An 18,766-nucleotide genomic window follows, 5' to 3' on the forward strand; every position below is an offset into this window, starting at 1 on the left:
AAGGATCTGGACCCTTGGGGTTGGTGGCAGGCCCATGGGGTCCATAAGGGCCATTGGGCTAGTGCCTGACACTGTGGTGGCCATGACATCATAGGCAATGGCTGCCCTTCCTGTTGTCTGGAGCAGTGCCCTGAGCCTCCAAATCTGACGAGGAGTCCGATCCTTGCCACCAGGGTGGCGCAGAGCGAGATGGTGCCAGGGAGCGGAGCTAACGTGAGGGCGAGCAGTGCCACATCATCGCCAGCTTGCTCCTAGAGGTCCCTAGCCGCCACAAAGGTGTCCGGTGCAGAGGGAAGGTCTAACTCTTCCTCCCGAGACTCCTGCAACAGGAAGTCTACTAGAACCAGACTCAACGTACCTCCCTGTGAGGCCAGAGTCAACGGTACTGGCTGAGCTGGAGCCAGAACAGGGTTTCCTGGCACAAGATGCACTCCACTGGTGCATCCTCATTCCACTGCTTTAGTGGGAGAGCGACCTCCGTCAGTCTTCTTTCTTTTGTGTGGCACCAGCGAATGGGAACAGTGCCGGGCACTCGCACAATAGGAGGTCTTTGGTGCTGGGGACTGGCGGTGCCGAAGGTCCCTGGAGCTAGAGTCCTTTCTCGGCACCGCAGCCTCTCTTGCTGAGGCCAGCGCGCACCGCACCAAAGTGCTGGGCTTGGGGTCAGATGCCGCTAGTGCAGGCTGGGGACAAAGGGCTGACTCCATGAGGAATAGTTGCAGTCTAAAGTCCCTCTTCTTCTTAGTCCTTGGGCAGAAGCCTCTACAGATTTTGCACTTCAGTCTGACGGGCTTCCCTCAAACACTTGAAACAGGAGTTGTGTGGTCTCCCTTTGGCATATGCTTCAGACAGGACCCACATGGCTTTAACCCTTGAGACTGAGACATTCCCCGGTCCCCGTGAAGGGAAACGTGTGGGGGGAGAACCCCCAATTGCAACTTATCTAACTAAGAACTACTTGAACTAATACTAAGTTTTAAACTATTTACAGATATAACCAGAAAGAGTCCAGTTGGGGATTGTTTGTCATAGCAAGAGAAGAGCTGCTCCAATGACCGTCACTGGCGGTAAAAAGGAACTGAAGAGGCGGCGGGTCGGCAGGGACCTATCTTCACCGCCATGAAGGCGGGACTTCAGGGGGCTCCACAACCGACCCGATGGGTGCCACTAGGGGAACAACCTTCCAACGACTGTGCACACGGCACGCGCGCACACAAGCGCACACACACACCCACCCCAACTTGGAATTGACATGAACAAGCACTCGAACAAGAAGTGCTTTTGTGGGTTGCCAGTTTGTGCTCCTATCCTGCCTATTTCACCTCTTTGTTGTCCATTATAAGCTCTATGGGGCAACGCTGCCTTTTATTCTATTTCTAGCAATACAGAGTCCTCAGCTGGTTGAGGCCCCTAGGTACTACTGGAATGAACAGCCGATATGTGGCCATATAAGTATTATCCAAGTAGCACAGACTGGCTGTGATTACTGCTAGTCAACAGGACAAGGCTGCAATCATACACCCTGATGGTGGTAAACATTGTGTATCCTAAGTCATCCCCCCACCCAATACTTTACCAACAGAGTCCCAAAAAATACAATTAGATTAAGTCCAATAGCAGAGGCTTTTAGATAGAAAAATCTCGTTAAAGCTCCAACAAATAAATAAATTATCAATAGTCTATTTTGTCAGCAATTATTTAAGAACTGTTTAATGTGTTTTTAACAATTGACTGTAGCAAAAACATTAATTTATAACACTGACTTATGTTTAGTTGTCCCATAGCAATTCAACGTAGTAACTCATGTAAGTCTGCCTTTACACATTGAATGAAAAGTAGACTATTGATTAGACAGAATATAAAAGCTCTATTGGACGTAGCTATATTATGAACCAACAGACTAAATCGTTTTATTATAAAAAAACCAAACTGGTCCTTAATCTATGGAACCTTAAAAAAAAAAAAAAAAGAGAGAGAGATCTAAATAGGCTAATTTTGTTTCATTTTTACAATGTAGCAATTTAAGAGCTAGCAAATCAATTTTCTTCAAATTCAATAACAATCATTGTCTTCTATGATAAGACTTTGAATGCCAGGTTTCAGGCTAGAGAGATTGCTATTGCCAACACAGAAAATCCTGAGGACAGTAAATTATGTTGACAAACTAAAAGCATTGAAACACTAGCGGACAGCACAATAGAATACCATATAATTTTAAATGATGGCTACCTATGGATTAAACACATTTTTATGGATAGAATAACTAGCTGCCTTCTGTTTTGTGCAGAGCTTTTCAACAATTCTTTGTTTAATGCATTTTACTGGTACTTCGGGGTTTTAGACTGATTCTCCAAGCTTTCTGGAGTTAGTTGCTGCAGTTTGCTCACATATATAATCTTGCTCAGTGTATGCCTTCCAAAGCTCTGACCATCATTCCAACCAATCTCATGAGATCTGATTGACACACTTGTGGTGTGCTAAACAGCAAGCACTATCTTTAGCATCTTTCCTAGCCTATCACTAAGAAATCTCCGTCACTTGCAATTTTTTTTTTGTTCTTTTATTTGTAAATATTTCTCTCATTTGCTTTCCCCAACCTTACTCCTTTCTGTTATTATATGTATAAAGTGCCCATCATTTTGGTATCTAAATGCTTTTTTTCCTCATGATGCGGTAGTCAATATGGGGTTTTAATTACTTACTTTTCTGTGGTATCAAATATTTTCTGAACAAACCCATACTTTTTCCTACAACTGGTTACTCTGTAGATAATACCATACAATACAAATGTATCAGTGATTAGATGGGAAGGCCTTTTGGTCCCCCAGATTTGTAATCCAATATCTTTCTGAACATAGACACTCAGTTTCTAAAACAGAGATATTTGAATAATAGTTATCTGATTTTTGAGACTGGCTTTGATATCAATGTATTTCATTGTAAAAATGTATGAATAATTGCCCTTGAATTCACTGTTGTATGCTTGGTAATATACAGGCTTAAAATCAGGGTGGATAAAAATCCCATGATTTTTTTTTTTAAATCAAAAATATTGGATTGTTTTATTTAAATCGGATTATTTTGACAAAATGCTTTTTGAGGGGAAAAACTATCTACAGATAGCTTTAATTAAGATATCTTTGAGTTATAATGTATCTCATCATGGAATAGGGATTATAAATTCTAATTCTATAGTATAAGGTAATATATTCATGTAATGTTTAAGAAAAGTTTTGTAAATGAGTTCCAATAGTTCACGGATTAGGGACCCAATCTTATGGGGTTCCAGGGACTTCTGTATAGATTATTTATGTTAATCTTTCTATCTACCCAATGGGACTCAGTGCTCAGCCTAGAAGACACCATCAGAGATGCTTAGTTTTGCAGTTTTCAAACTGTGGATTTGTGTGTCCAGAGATAACATGCTTGTGAACAGCAAAAATGTTTTAAAATAAATAAATATATAGAGGTGAGAAATAACAGATCTCAACCCTATTGTCCCTCTGCAAATTTGTGTACGCAGAGCCAATCCCTTACCTCTCTGTAAAAGTGCAAAGTTTCAAGAAGTTCAATAAATAGAAGATTGTTAGGGGCCGAACAGATCTGGACAAGGAGAAGTCTGGAGATAAATGTAAGAAGGGAGGGACAGGCAGTAGAAACAAACGTGAAACTGTTTAAGCAGAATATTCCGGATGTCTTGAGATCTTTCTGAGTGTAGCCTTCATTGATTTGAGATCTACCGTACCATTCTCTCACTAGAAGGGAAAACCTATAATGGCAGCAGGCCGTAAAAGAGACCCAGTTTGGGAATAAGAACCATTCAAGAAATATATGTTTGCTGATGATGTTTTAAAGAAAGTCACACCAGTGAACTGGTACAAGTCACTTAAGCACTTGGATTCAGAGACTGTTGAAGCGATAATCTCAGTTTTAACAGCAGTAGCTTCTTCTGCCAGTGTAGAAAGGATATTTTTTTCCTTGGACTAATTCATTCCAAATTGAGAAATCGTTTCGGACCTGAAAAAGCAGGAAAGCTTGTTTTTCTTTTCCAGATTATGAACAAACAGGAAAATGAAGGTGAAGACGACAGAGTTAGCTGCAGAAGCCAATATTTTAAGTTTCTCATGTTGACCTGGCTGACATAGTCGATTTAATTTTTGTTTTTTTTAAATATTTCATTTAACTATTTTAGTTAAACAATTTTAACAAAAACAAACCTGATTTTAAAAAACTTTAATGTTTAACCAAATTCAAAAATTCATATGCTTGTTTTGTTAAAATATTATATGCTTGCTGTTGAAGAAAAAAATCCAGAATACATAACGTTGTTTTAGTTAAATAAAACCATTTAAATGTTTGTCTGGTGATCTACTCCTCCTAATACAGCATTGCAAGAAAATCCTCCAAATATTAATGATTAACCTGTTGAACTGGAGACAGTTCACCTCCTAATGACTTCATAAATATCTGCTTCAATTACCTTTGGTAAATGAAATAACCTATCATTCATTTTCTGATATAGCTGTAAAACTAATCTGAAGAGTTTTCAAAATAAATCACTTTAAAAATGTATAGTGTGTACCTTCTAAAAATGAAACCTACCTCTATCTCTGAGTTGTGAAGAATATGTATTAAGGTTATAACAACCAACAACAAAGCACTTTTATGTAGAAATCCATGATTAAATCAAGTCTTCCTGACTAGTGATTTAAATCAATTTGATTTAAATCAAATCCACCCTGCTTAAAATCTTTTCTAGTTTTGCACAAATTCAACTTTTTCCTTGTGTGTTTATAAGATCTTTATAAAATCTGATGAGATTTATGTACGATAAATATTTTTGATCTTGGCTTTATATTTTATCATTGTTAGCATGATTTTCTTTTCAAAAGTAAAAATAAAGGGGGAGTATCTTTTTATAGGAGTATCTTTTTAATGGGTCTTCTATGAATTGTTCTACATTCACATCAGATAATTCCCTCTGATGATCTGGAAAAGTTAAGAATTATATTTAGCTGTAGACCTCTTTTTACTCGTTACGTGTTGTATTTATTTTTTATGATGTTTGGTTCTCAGATTGATGTAGACAGGACCTCTTTGTTTCTAAATTAAGAGACATTAGCAATCAATCATTCACTCTCTTTACATCTATTAAAAAGTTCCTGACTGGACTTCATTCTAATTCCAAAAGATACAAGGTTTTTCCAAAAAAATCCTGCTTCCTTCCACATTGCTGTAAAACCCATTTCACAACTTCAGTAAACACCCCTCTAAAAGTTTATATTTAAAAATCCCCACATTCATTCTAGGGAAGGCCAGAATTCACATCTCCTAGTATGCCAGCTCAGCTGGTGGTTTTCCGGAGCCTGTGCAATTTTTTTTTCACTTGCCTGCTCTTCTTCAGACGGGTGAATAGAGATTTCATCTAGCATACTCACATAATCAGGACAAGAAAACCTTGCCTTTTCTACATGGTCAGGTTCAGAGTTTCAAAGTGCCTTCTGAGATTCACTCTTGGATGAGGCCTGTGTGGATACAAAAATTTGGATCCCCATCTGATAAGCATCCACAGTAATTAAATTGTATCTGACCCATGATCCACACTTTTAGATGGATCCATATCTGCACCAGCACCTTATAGAGCAGCAGTTCTTAACCAGGTGTCCGTGGCCCCCTGGGGGGCCAGGAGCCGGTTTCTGGGGGGCCACGGCCACTCAGGGTAGAAGCCCTGAGCCCCAACACTCCTCCTCCACCCTCCCGGAGCTAAAGCTCTGAGCCCTGGCTCTCTCTTGGGGGGCACCAGGACTCAGAGCTTCAGCCCCACGGGCAGACCCCCTGAACCTCCCCTGCTCTTCCCCCCTCCCCGTCAAGAACTGCTGCTCTAGTGTCCTGAGCGGATCAAAAATTTGCATCTGCATCCGATCTTCAATCTGCAAAGATGGGAAACATCTGCGGATTTGCAATTTGGGCTCACCACACTTCTATACTTACACTTCATGTGACTTAAGCAGGCTTATGTCACATGAAGCTCAGAACCTCATCTTGAGGCCTGCTGATTATGGCTGACAGTTTAATCAAGAGTGTGTGTGTGTGTGTGTGTGTGTGTGTCCATCTCAAATCATATGTGATTTGAGACACACATATATATTTATTTTCTACAACTTTTCTTGCACTATATATATATATATATATATATATATAGTGCAAGAAAAGTTGTAGAAAATCACTCTCTTCACCGAGAAGTCAAATTCTCACTTACAGGATGGTCCCAAATATAAACACAGCTAAAAGTTAGCATTCATTAAAACAGGATTACAATGAAACTACTGCCTGCTGATGTGACGTCAGAAATTCTGTCAGCATCTGGAAATATAACATATTATATGGTTGTTCCTGTGAAGTGCTCATGATTATCAGTTGTGCTTCAACTGCTCCCAGTGACCACAATGAAAGGGTTAACACCCTTTAAGCAAGGGCTGGAAGACAGTTTGGATGGAGAACATTATATAATTTTCTAAAAATTGTGTCCTATTTCCCCTACACACACACACACACACACACACACACACCCCTTGTCACCATTCAAAATATTATTTGTTGTTTAGAATTTTGCGTGTCTGCGTTTAAGACTTAGCAAAACCCAAGCAGCTAAATGGTTAAAAACAGTTTGTTTTTCAGTTCAGACACTTACATGCTGTCTTTGTAGAACATTTATTCCTTTTGCAACAGCTTTGGAAACTATTTTCTGCCTCCTATATAGGCATCTAATGTGTGGTTGCATACATGTGTCACCAATGTTATACTGTCTAACAGATCAAAATAACCTGAAGAAAGTACAATTTGAAAGAAATATGAGTAAAATTTTCCACTTCCTCCACCTCTCCTTTCAGTATCCTCAACAGACTTGAAACAACTGCTTTAATGCAGCAAGCAATAGCTTGTAAAAGGATGCAAGCCAGCTGAAACATTTGACAGACAGTGTTAAATACCAAGGGATTCATATCAACCATTTTACTTTAAAAGGTGCTTTGATGTTAGCTATCTTTCATGTACCTCTTTCATGGCACATTATTAAAGAAAACTGAGCTGAGGTAAATCAAGTCCCAAGGTCACATCTAGAGTTACAGTACTGAGGATACCTGATGAAATACGGACTAATGCTGGCACAAGCACTGAATACTTCTGTTAACCAATCAAACAAGTTTTACAAGTGGCTCTGAACTTTATTCTGCAACTAGATGTCAGACATCTTAATCCCCCTGCATCGCCTTGAAACCTAATTATCATAATGTGAACCTGAACGCTAGACTCCCTTCAAACTGAGAGTTCTATGAAGCAGAAAAGCAATAGGAATTAAGTTGGGTGTAACATTAGAAATGTAGAGGCACAGAGAACTTGAAAGTGGCATTTGTTCAAGTCTACAGAGTAGAACAGATATTCAGCAACGTAAAACACAGATTAAAATCAAAAGGGGAATTTACAGTTTGTACAGACACCTATAAAAATACAAATGAACTTAAATTCCTCTTGAACAAATATTTTCAAATCCATTTTTCACCATTAAGAACCAACTTCAAAGTTATGAAACTCCTATTCTACCTCAGCAGAAAATTCCTAAGTATTTAAAACATTAAAGCAAAGAAATAAAATGCATTAGAAATGAGCGTACAAGATTTTATGGATTTTGCTTGACTTGCTACAATATAGTAGTGTTTGAATATAAATACTAGTAGATCATCAATAAGATCAATGCTTCAAATGCCTGAAAAGCCAGAAAAAGATTTTGTCAAAGGTAAGGGAAAAGGACAAACTGTTTAAAGTCAAGGATAACAGAAACAATACAAATGACAACAAGCCAAATAGATAATAAACAAAAAACACTTAAAGTATATGGGTTACGTTCTTAATTGGCTGATGATGTTTTATCTACCAGTAATCTAATGTGCATGCTATAAACTAGTGTTAAGTGTGAGCTGAAATAATTTATCGTGAATGCACTTCAATATGCTTGTATTCTTAGCATAAGACCATTTAGGCAGAAAGAAAAATTGTGCTTTTTAAAATTTATTTTTAAAAACATTATAAAGCTGTTTATATTGCTCTACTCTAGCATAGCTCATCTGTCACTCAAACAGTTGTCACTTCACAGACTCCTAGAACTGACAGCAGGCCAAAGAAAACCGGTCCCAGTGCTCTGCAGATGCATTTCCCAAAGATTTTTAATTTAACTTAAAAAGGCCCATGAAATCCTGAAGTTCGTTAGCTGTCATGTTAATGCTGAACACGCTGTTGTTTCATTTTCATTTTGGGTTCTGTTAAAACAAATATACATTTGTCTAAACAGAACATCTGTTTTGGGTATAATACATTGTATCTTTGGCAAGAACTCACAATAAAACTAACAAAAATAATCAAGAATATTTACTGGGCCTGGCAACAAAAGCTGATTTGTAACAAAAAACCTAAAGACCAGATATGACTGTCTCTGGGCTCTAGTCCAGTCCTAATCTAAACCAATAAACATCGGTCTACAAGAGAAACTACATTAAAAAAAGAGAAGTCCTGCAATTATTTTGGTTGGACTTAGGTATAGAAAGTGTGCTGGTTATAAAAGTAGTGAAAAATATTTGTTTTAAATCAAAAACTGTCAAACTTTGTTCAGAGAGATTTTAAAGCCACACACACACACACACACACTCCATATGCCTCATTTCTTACTGCAGTCTTCAGTGATTTCATTTTTGAATAAAAACTTTATTTTGCAAAACTTGAGTATTTCAGTAAAACTCTCTGCTTAGTCTGCAGAAGAGAAGAATGAGGGGGGATTTGATAGCTGCTTTCAACTACCTGAAAGGGGGTTCCAAAGAGGATGGATCTACGCTGTTCTCAGTGGTAGCAGATGACAGAACAAGGAGTAATGGTATCAAGTTGCAGTGAGGGAGGTTTAGGTTGGATATTAGGAAAAACATTTTCACTAGGAGGGTGGTTAAGCACTAGAATGGGTTACTTAGGGAGGTGGTGGAATCTCCTTCCGTAGAGGTTTTTAAGGTCAGGCTTGACAAAGCCCTGGCTGGGATGATTTAGTTGGGTTGGATTTAGTTGGATTAATTGGTCCTGCTTTGAGCAGGGGGTTGGACTAGATGACCTCCTGAGGTCCCTTCCAAGCCTAATATTCTATGATTCTATGAATATATAACTGTTATTGTTGAAGGCCTTGTATTTTAATAGCTCATATTTTATTATACTTACTGGTATCAGCAATGTTTATAAATAGCTGATCAAATAAAATATTTTGTCTTTGTCATAGCTCTATTGGAAGACAAAATTGACTGGTATCCTTCAAGATATGTCTAAAATAAACTAAAATATACAAATTATATAAAGATTTAGAACTGCCCAGTCATTTCATTCTCGTACACCAACTACAAACAAAGGGTGAAATCCTGTCCTCATTGAAGTCAATGGTAAAATTCCCATTGACCTCAGTGGGATCAGGATTTTACCCAAGATCTCTCTACGTGCAATTCTGAAATGACTATATATGGCTTTGGAAACGGAGGACCAGAATTTCAAAGTGTGTGAGCAAAAATGGATGCCCAGCAGCAATAATTCAAAAATGCAAGTAATTAGCTGGATGTGTAACTAGCCGCTAGTACACAACATAAGCAGGACTGCACATGCAGTGATAGTAGCTGTACACAGAAGTTAGACATTCAATTGCGTATAAATTTTAGTACACACAATTACTCACATACTTTCCTTATTGTATAACTCTCATTGTCTGAAATTGTATCATGCTAGTTTCACGATAGGTAGGAGAAAAAAGGAAATGAGAGGGAGTAATGGTAAAAAAAATCACCTCTGCTCTCTAACCCCTCCATTAGTGATATTTTTAAAAATGTATTTCACAGGCTTTAAATACAAATGAAGCCAAATCCTGCAGTTCCACCCCAACTGTTTCCTATCCCTCCTCCAAGCCCACATGTTCTGCAACAGCTGAGATACTAAGAAGCTGATTTGGAAGATTTGCAAGAGCTCCCAAATCTGCTCTTTAAGTACTGCTAAACTGTTCAGCAAGCTAGCCTCCTCTGAAGGGCCAGTGAACATACTGGCCTCTCTATAAAAAAAAAAAGGGGGGGGGGGCGGGGGGGCTTCTGGGTTCCAGTATGATTGACACAGCTTTGAAGTATGCGCATTGAAGGCAACAGTACGGTTGAACTGAAAGCGAACACCTAGGCAAGGTAGTAGAGTGTTGGTGTACTTGAGCAGTGCTGAAGAACTAATGCTTGGAGACTGGTATTACTGAGTTGGGTGTGAACGTTGCCTTAATTTATGTTTTCTGCTACAACTTTTAGCACTGGTTTCACTCAACTGGTTTGTAAACTGATTTAGTTCAACCTGTGCAATGCCCCAGGGTGGACACTCTTGTCTCAGATTAAGAATGTACTGTTTCAATTTTACTTAAATTGATTCCTTAGTAGTAGCAGAATTGATACAAGGTATCCAAACAAGAGTGTCTCTCACCAGGGGATGGCACGTTTAACTACGCAGCTGTACTCAGACTGTGTGTAGAAAAGGCCCTTGCGTTTTCATTATCATGAAGAAACGCACTTGAGCAACCTTATCTCTAAATTAGGGCTGTCGATTAATCACAGTTAAGTCACGCAGTTAACTCAAAAAATGTATCGCAATTAAAACAATTAATTGCAATTTTAATTGAACTGTTAAACAATAAAATTCCAACTGAAATGAATGCAATATATTACGATGTTTTTCTACATTTTCAAATATATTTTTATTACAACACAGAATACAAAGTGTACAGCGCTCACTTTATATTATTTTTATTACAAATATTTGCACTGTAAAAAAAACAAAAGAAATTGTATTTTTCAGTTCACCTCATACAATACTATAAAGCAATCTCTTCATCGTGAAAGTGAAACTTACAAATGTAGATTTTTTTTGTTACATAACTGCATTCAAAAACAAAACAATGTAAAACTTTAGAACCTACAAGTCCACTCAGTCCTACTTCTTGTTCAGCCAATCACTAAGACAAACAAATTTGTTTACATTTAAGGGAGATAATGATGCCGGCTTCTTCTTTAAAATGTCACCTGAAAGTGAGAACAACATTCACAAACCTCTTCATGCTTCGGCCACCATTCCAGAGGACATTTCCATGCTGACGACGCTCGTTAAAAGAATAATGCGTTAATTAAATTTGAGAATGAACTCTTTGGGGGAGAACAGTACGTCTCCTGCTCTGTTTTACCCGCATTCTGCCATATATTTCATGTTATAGCAGTCTCGGATGATGACCCAGCACATGTTTGTTTCAAGAACACTTTCACTACAGATTTCACAAAACGCAAAGAAGGTACCAATGTGCGATTTCTAAAGGTAGCTACAGCATTCAACCCAAGGTTTAAGAATCTGAAGTGCCTTCCAAAATCTGAGAAGGATGTAGCCTGTGGCGCTTGCTTTCAGAAGTCTTAAAAGAGCAACACTCCGACGCGGAAACTACAGAACCCGAACCACCAAAAAAGAAAATCAAGCTTCTGCTGGTGGCATCTGATTCAGATGATGAAATTGAACATGCATCAGTCTGCACTACTTTGAATCATTATTGAGCAGAAACCCTCATTAGCCTGGTTGCATGTCCTTTGGAATGGTGGTTGAAACATAAAGAGACATATGAATCTTTAACAGATCTGGCACGTAAATATCTTGTGATACCGGCTACAACAGTGCCATGAGAACACCTGTTCTCACTTTCAGGTAACATTGTAAATAAGACGTGGGCAGCATTATCTCCTGCAAATGTAAACAAACTTGTTTGTCTGAGTGACTGACTGAACAACAAGTAGGACTGAGTGGACTTGTAGGCTCTAAAGTTTTACACTGTTTTATTTTTGAATGCAGCTTTTTTTGTACATAATTCTACATTTGTAAGTTCAACTTTTATGACAAAGAGACTGAACTACAGTACTTGTGTCATAAATATAAAGGGAAGGGTTACCACCTTTCTGTATACAGTGCTATAAAATCCCTCCTGGCCAGAGGCAAAACCTTTTCACCTGTAAAGGGTTAAGAAGCGCAGCTAACCTGGCTGGCACCCAACCAAAATGACCAATGAGGAGACAAGATACTTTCAAAGCTGGAGAGGGGGGATGGGGACGGGGGACAAAGGATCTGTCTGTGTGATGCTTTTGCCGGGAACAGATCAGGAATGCAGCTCAGAACTCCTGCAAAAAGTTAGTAAGTAACCTAGCTAGAAATGCATTAGATTTCCTTTGGTTTAATGGTTGGTAAAATAGGCTCTGCTGAATGGAATGTATATTCCTGTTTTTGTGTCTTTTTGTAACTTAAGGTTTTGCCTAGAGGGATTCTCTATGTTTTGAATCGGATTACCTTGTAAGGTATTTACCATCCTGAATTAACAGAGGTGATTCTTTTACTTTTTCTTTAATTCAAATTCTTCTTTTAAGAACCTAATGGCTTTTTCATTGTTCTTAAAATCCAAGGGTTTGAGTCTGTGCTCACCTGTACAAATTGGTGAGGATTTTTATCAAGGCTTCCCCAGGAAAGGGCGGTAGGGCTTGGGGGGATATTTTGGGGGCAAGATGTCTCCAAGCAGGCTCTTTCCCTGTTCTTTGTTTAACACGCTTGGTGGTGGCAGCATAGGGTTCAAGGACCAGGCAAAGTTTGTACCCTGAGGAAGTTTTTAACCTAAGCCGGTAAGAATAAGCTTAGGGGGTCTTTCATGCAGGTCCCCACATCTGTACCCTAGAGTTCAGAGTGGGGAAGGAACCTTGACAACTTGTATGAGGTGAACTGAAAAATACTATTTTTAGTTTTTTATAGCACAAATATTTGTAATAAAAAATAAATATAAAGTGAGCAGTGTACAATTTGTATTGTGTTGTAATTGAAATCAATATATTTGAAAATGTAGAAAATATCCCAAAATATTTAAATAAATGGTATTCTATTATTGTTTAACAGTGCGATTAATCACGCAATTACTTTTTTTTTTTAATCGCTTGACAGCCCTACTCTAAATTAGTGAAGCTTTGCTGGAAATGTAATAAGACACGAAGGAGTGTTCATTCTGGGACCATCAAAACATTATTCAGGTTACTGACAGTACTCACTCTTCTGACTCATGCTTCACAATGTCCCTCAAGAAGTACATCAGTGGCCTTGGTAATTGCTCAAATAGTCAGCTATACTTGCCAACTGTCCCCTTTGGCCAGGACTGCTCAGGTTTTTTAATTCTGTCCTGGGTATTAGCCATCCTCAGTCCCTGGCAGCTGGCTGAACTATCTCGTGAAGAAAAAAAATACTTCCTGCATCGAACAACTGCTTCCAAGAGTAAGCAGCAGGCTTCCTGTGCATGCACACACACACACCTCTGAGCAGGGAGAAACAGCAGCCAGACAGAAGAGCAAGATGAAAGTTCAACCTCCAGAAAAGATAGTCAGTCAAGGAGGCCAGAAGTGGGGGACAGACACTAAGACCCCAGGCTCAGCTTATCTGGAAATATTTAAATAGTGACAGCTATGTGGCTAATAGCATCCAATATTCTGAATAGGTTTACTGCGATCAAAATTATTCCACCTATTATTCCTTTTAGCATTATTATTGGTGCCACCTTAGTTCCCTAAACAAGCTCACCAAAGCAGAGACCATCTTTTCCTTAAGTGTGCACCTAGTACAATGGAGCCCTAAATCCCAGTTAGGACCTGCAAATACTAGCACAACATAAATTAATAAACAGTGACAGTGATACTAAATAGTACTTTAATTATGCTAACTTTTTATTTCAGCTATCTAAAAGTTTATATTTCACTAGGAGTTTTACAACTAGTTTTGTCAAAAAAGATAGATTACTCATTAAAACATATTATAGTTCTTGAAACTTGAGAAAAATCTGTCTCCATATACTGTTATTAGAGAAATCTACCTACTTGATACTTTGGGTTGAAAAATGTTCTCAAAAATTCCTATTTCCACATGCATTTTACCAGTTCCTAATATTTTTATTTTTAAAATATTCCATTACAGTAGCGCCACAAAGTTCAGCCCAAGAAACTGACAGGGCTAAATATTTTGGAAGTTCTCTTTACATTCCTATTCTACCAATAAAATAAATGTAAAAAAACACACACACAAAAAAAAGCAAAGCATGATAAGAAAAACGTCCACAAAACCTGTTATAAAATAAAATTAAAAAATCTTGTTGTACGAACTTTAACAAACAGATATTTGCATTCTGTAGCACAGAGAACTGAAAAAAAAACTGACAAATGACCATTCAAACAAGTTACGATTGCTTCTTCCAATAAAGCACTGATATTTCAATAACTGGCTTTCAAATTTTATCTAAATGAATGACAATAAAATTTTACAATATGCCTTTTTTCCAAGTCTTCCATACTAACCAAGTCTTCCATACTGTCTTCCATACTAACCGAACTACACAAAGCCCCTGCTTTTGGGCTAGAGTCAATAAAAAGCTTCTGCAGCCTTGCATGAGCTTCCGATTTGAAAACAAACATTAAAAAATTTAAACAGGACCCCTAGAGTGCCTTTTGAAATAAAATCAGATTAATTATTGGTTCTCATCACAAATTTATACCAGTGTGGAAAACAAAGAACAAATGGACTTACATGACAACATAATTTCTTAGGAAAAATGCATTTATTGAAAATTTCTGTCAGATCTCTTTTCAATCTATGGATTTGACAAAAAACATTAAACACACAGAAGATGACAAAAGTCCAAAGAGAGAAAAGCAATCCCTTTTTGGAAAACTTAGAACTTCTTTTTACTGTATCCATCTTAACATTTCGATGGAGGAACAAAAATGGTTGCTTTTTACTTTCAATGCAAACGCTTAAATGCAAGATTTTAAAAAATCCTTTGAGATGATTAAATAATAGTGGGTAGAGGATCAAGAGGACTCCTTCCTATATTTCCACGAGGGAAACCAAGAGGCTCTGTCCTCTAGTCAGAGAAAGAGAAGCAGCAGACAAACTTACCATTCACATCAAAACCCAAACAGAGGCTTTTCAAACAGTTCTGTTTGAATTCTGAAATCTAATGGTCAAAAATTGAGTTTTGGGCAAGATGAATCCTTCATTACCCTTGCTGTGCATTAACAAAGGACTTTTTCCAGACAACTTAATACCCAAAGGATCAGCAAGCTTTCCATAGCATAGACAGATGATACCAGTATTTAAATTTGCATTCCAGTGACCCAGCCAAGCAATCAGCAACCTACCATTGCCGTAGCAAATACAGAGGATATGGGACACAGGTCCTCAGCTGAGGGCCGAGTTCCTTGGGCTGGCAAGACTTGGGGACTGCGATGGAGGAAGCACACTTATCCTCAAGGAGAGGAAATGTGTTGAATGATGCTCTCGTGAACTTCTCCAGACAACCCATGAGTGGGTTACATGCTCCAAAGGGAGCCAAGTCCACTTCTCTACGGCCAGAAGGGTGGGCCAAGCCTGATATAATGACAGTAAAAGATGGAGAAGAATGCAGAGGAACTACCTTTTAAAAAAACGCATTTAAAAGCACCTACTGAAATTGAAATGTGCTGAAAAGGAAAACAAAACATCAAGCAAAGGAAGCAATCTTACCAATATACAACATCCAAGGGTGCAAAGTACTTTTTCATAATTAAGTCAGCAAAGTAAGCTTCTGTCTCCCTGCAGGCAGTCCCATTGCCTATCACAACAGTGCTGCAGCTTTAAAGGAGATAAAGGACAAACATTCAGTTTTCCTGCATCATTAGGGATGTGTAGCAATTTTATTTTATGTAATAGGTAAGGCTGTACTCAGCAAGAACATGCCGCCATCTTCCACACATAGGAAGATCTTCGAACCCTGTAGACATCAGCACCTCAGCATGAACTAGGCTGATTAGCCAAGAGTTAAGCTGCACAACGCAAACACTGTGACGTATTACAAAAATGTGCCTGGCTACAGTAACTACAAAGTAGGTAGTACCCTGCAACAGAGAATTCCATCCCCTTAGTTGCAAGTACAACAGCAAAGCAACTTTTAATTGGCTCTAGCAGTAAGACTTTTCAAGGGCTTGAGGCATGTATGGGGGGAGGGACTGATTGTCTGAAGGTTTGAGTGCATTGTGATGATGTGAGTGGTGAGAGCAATAATTTTCGCATATCTCTTACAGAAATGAACAGCAATCCTAACTACAGGAAACACAAGGGCTGTAGTACATCACTCATGACTCTCCTTGGTTGTCTTCATGTAAAATCATTTTATTGCACAGACAGGAAAATCCTTCCCCGTGCAAAATGGCTTCTATTCAATTAAACAGAAGCTAAAATAAAGAAAAACTCATTTTGGAAGCTCACTCAATGGAATAACACTGGATGGAACTGCCTCCAAAATAGTACAGTAAGGGCCAAAGCTACCAATAATCCCAGGCTATCAACATGAGTGTTTAACATCAAACTCCTAATCCCTAGTGAACAATGTCCCACCACCCAAAAGTATCCCAAAATGTAATATAAGTGGCAATAGCTGTTCATAAAGGCTCCCAAAATAGACTAGCATGGGTGCTGCACACTAGGAATAAGATGAATTGGCACACCTTTGTAAATACATTTCCATAGCATCTAATTTGTAAACTAATTATATTCACTGCTTGATTTCAAAAGCATCTAATACATACAATATTTTAAAACATGAATATAAATTGAGCAATATTCAGCCGTCAGCAATGAAAGCAGAAATTCCACTAAATCTCTGGGCATCCTGCTTGTATATCCAATTTTGACATAATGTAGATATTTATCCTATTTATAGTTTAATGAAAGCTTCATCATCATACTTGTAATGCAGAAGAAGTCTCCTTATCTTTTCACCTTCACGGAATCCTTGTCCAGAATGCAAGTAGACAACATCAGTATGGAGTATCTGACCTAGAATGAGGAAAGGCAAAACCATTCAGTTAGAAATAGAAAAATCCAAACAGTATTTCCTGCTGAACTACCTAGGTGAAGGGCTGATTCACAAGAAAAACATTTCAATAATTATCCACCATTTTCTTACATATTGTGTACAACTGAGTTCACTGCCAGAATGAAACGAGTTGATAGACTTTGCCTAGCTCCTAGTAAACGTGTCCACATAACAAACCGCCAGCACCAAACAGCATCACTGCTTCTATTCAGCAAATATTTTTGTGATTAGAAAAAATGGTTCCATGGGGCAGGAAGGGTTTATTGTTGTAATCTGTACATTTTAAAGATCTGCTTAGAGAGAGGTGTGATCTAGCGGTCTGAGGACAGACCTAGAAGCCAGAATGCCTAAATTCTAATTCCAGCTCCAACAGAAACTCCTTCTGTCGGCTTTGGCAAGTCACTGTACCTCCCTGCAAAGTGGGGATAATATTAATGGACAGATTAACAACATATCCTTGCATTTGTGAAGACAGGCCCCACATTGTTACCACTGCAGATTTCAGTGTGTCTACTACAGCACATATCCAGAGACTGAGGTCTTGTTTAGACAGTGGGGTAATGTGCTCTATGGGGGTTGGATTTCTAAAGCATTCTAACTGGTCCATTTAGACCAGGGGTAGTAAACCTGCAGCACGCAAGCTGATTTTCAGTGGCACTCACACTGCCCGGGTCCGGGCCACCAGAGGCCCCCCCAGCCATTGGTCCGGGGGGGCCTCTGCTGCCGGCCTGGAATCCCGGCTGCCAGCCCAGGGTTCTGCAGCTGCCCCCAGCTGGCCCACTGGCCCCAGCTTGGGACAGTAAGGGGTGCAGACAGGGTCAAGAGGGGGCGCAGCTCAGCACCTTCACATTAAAAACTGTTCCAGCGCCACTGTGCTGGGATATTTTTAAGTCCTGATTTGCTGCTTACATCACTTGCACGCCACGCGGAACAGCGCGCTGCGTTTGATTTTGAGATTAGAATGTACATGCAAGAACTGAAATCAGAATTTTCTGACAGATTTCAAGATTTCCAGCGATTTGGCCCAGTGCTTTCTTTTCTAATTAAACCTGAAAAGTTCAACGAAAGTGACTTGGATTTGTCTGTATTTCAGTGGATGGGTGTTGAAGATTTCGAAATGCAGCTCATTCAGTTAAAAAGTTCAGAATTGTGGGCATCAAAGTTTGGAGATCTCCGGAATGCACTTGAAACTACCAAGAGAGATCATGGGGCCTCTGTTCTGACCTGCTGGATGTCCCTGCCAGTGCAATTTAACTGTTTGAAAAAATTGCGTTTGCAATGCTTTCAGCATTTGGATCCACATACCTGTGTGAACAGGTATTTTCACACAGGAAATCTGTCCTCTGTCCCTCTCAAAGCCGGTTAACAACTGGATCACTCAGAAGCCTGTGTGCAGCTTAAAGTATCCAAATACATGCCAGACATTGGAAAATTCGCAAGGAAAAGCCAGGGCAAGGATCACACTAAACTGATAAGATCTGCATTTTAATTTAACTTTAAATGAAGCTTCTTAAACATTTTAAAAACCTTATTTACTTTACATACAACAACAGTCTAGTTATATGTTATAGACTTATAGAAAGAGACCTTCTAAAAACATTAAAATGTTTTGCTGGCATGTGAAACCTTAAATTAGAGTGAATAAATGAAGACTCGGGACACCACTTCTGAAAGGTTGCCGACCCCTGATTTAGACCTTGTTCATGTGCCTCATCGTCATGCTGTTTAAAACAGCACTAAGTTAAAGCACACTAGGGA

At 38.8% G+C, this 18,766-nt stretch overlaps 1 protein-coding gene across 1 annotated transcript in view; it reads right to left on the reverse strand.

Moving 5' to 3' along the window:
* Nucleotides 1–18,766, reverse strand: part of SRBD1 (S1 RNA binding domain 1) — a 227,030-nt gene that overhangs the window by 130,128 nt on the left and 78,136 nt on the right. Inside the window, exons 15-16 of the mRNA XM_073339107.2 lie at nucleotides 16,878–16,968; nucleotides 15,658–15,765 (exon numbers count right to left, since the gene is read on the reverse strand). Coding sequence (XP_073195208.1) covers nucleotides 15,658–15,765; nucleotides 16,878–16,968 — 199 coding nt within the window. The remainder of the gene's footprint in view (nucleotides 1–15,657; nucleotides 15,766–16,877; nucleotides 16,969–18,766) is intronic.

This window comes from Lepidochelys kempii, chromosome 3 (genome assembly GCF_965140285.1).
Source record: "Lepidochelys kempii isolate rLepKem1 chromosome 3, rLepKem1.hap1, whole genome shotgun sequence".
NCBI lineage: Eukaryota > Metazoa > Chordata > Testudines > Cheloniidae > Lepidochelys > Lepidochelys kempii.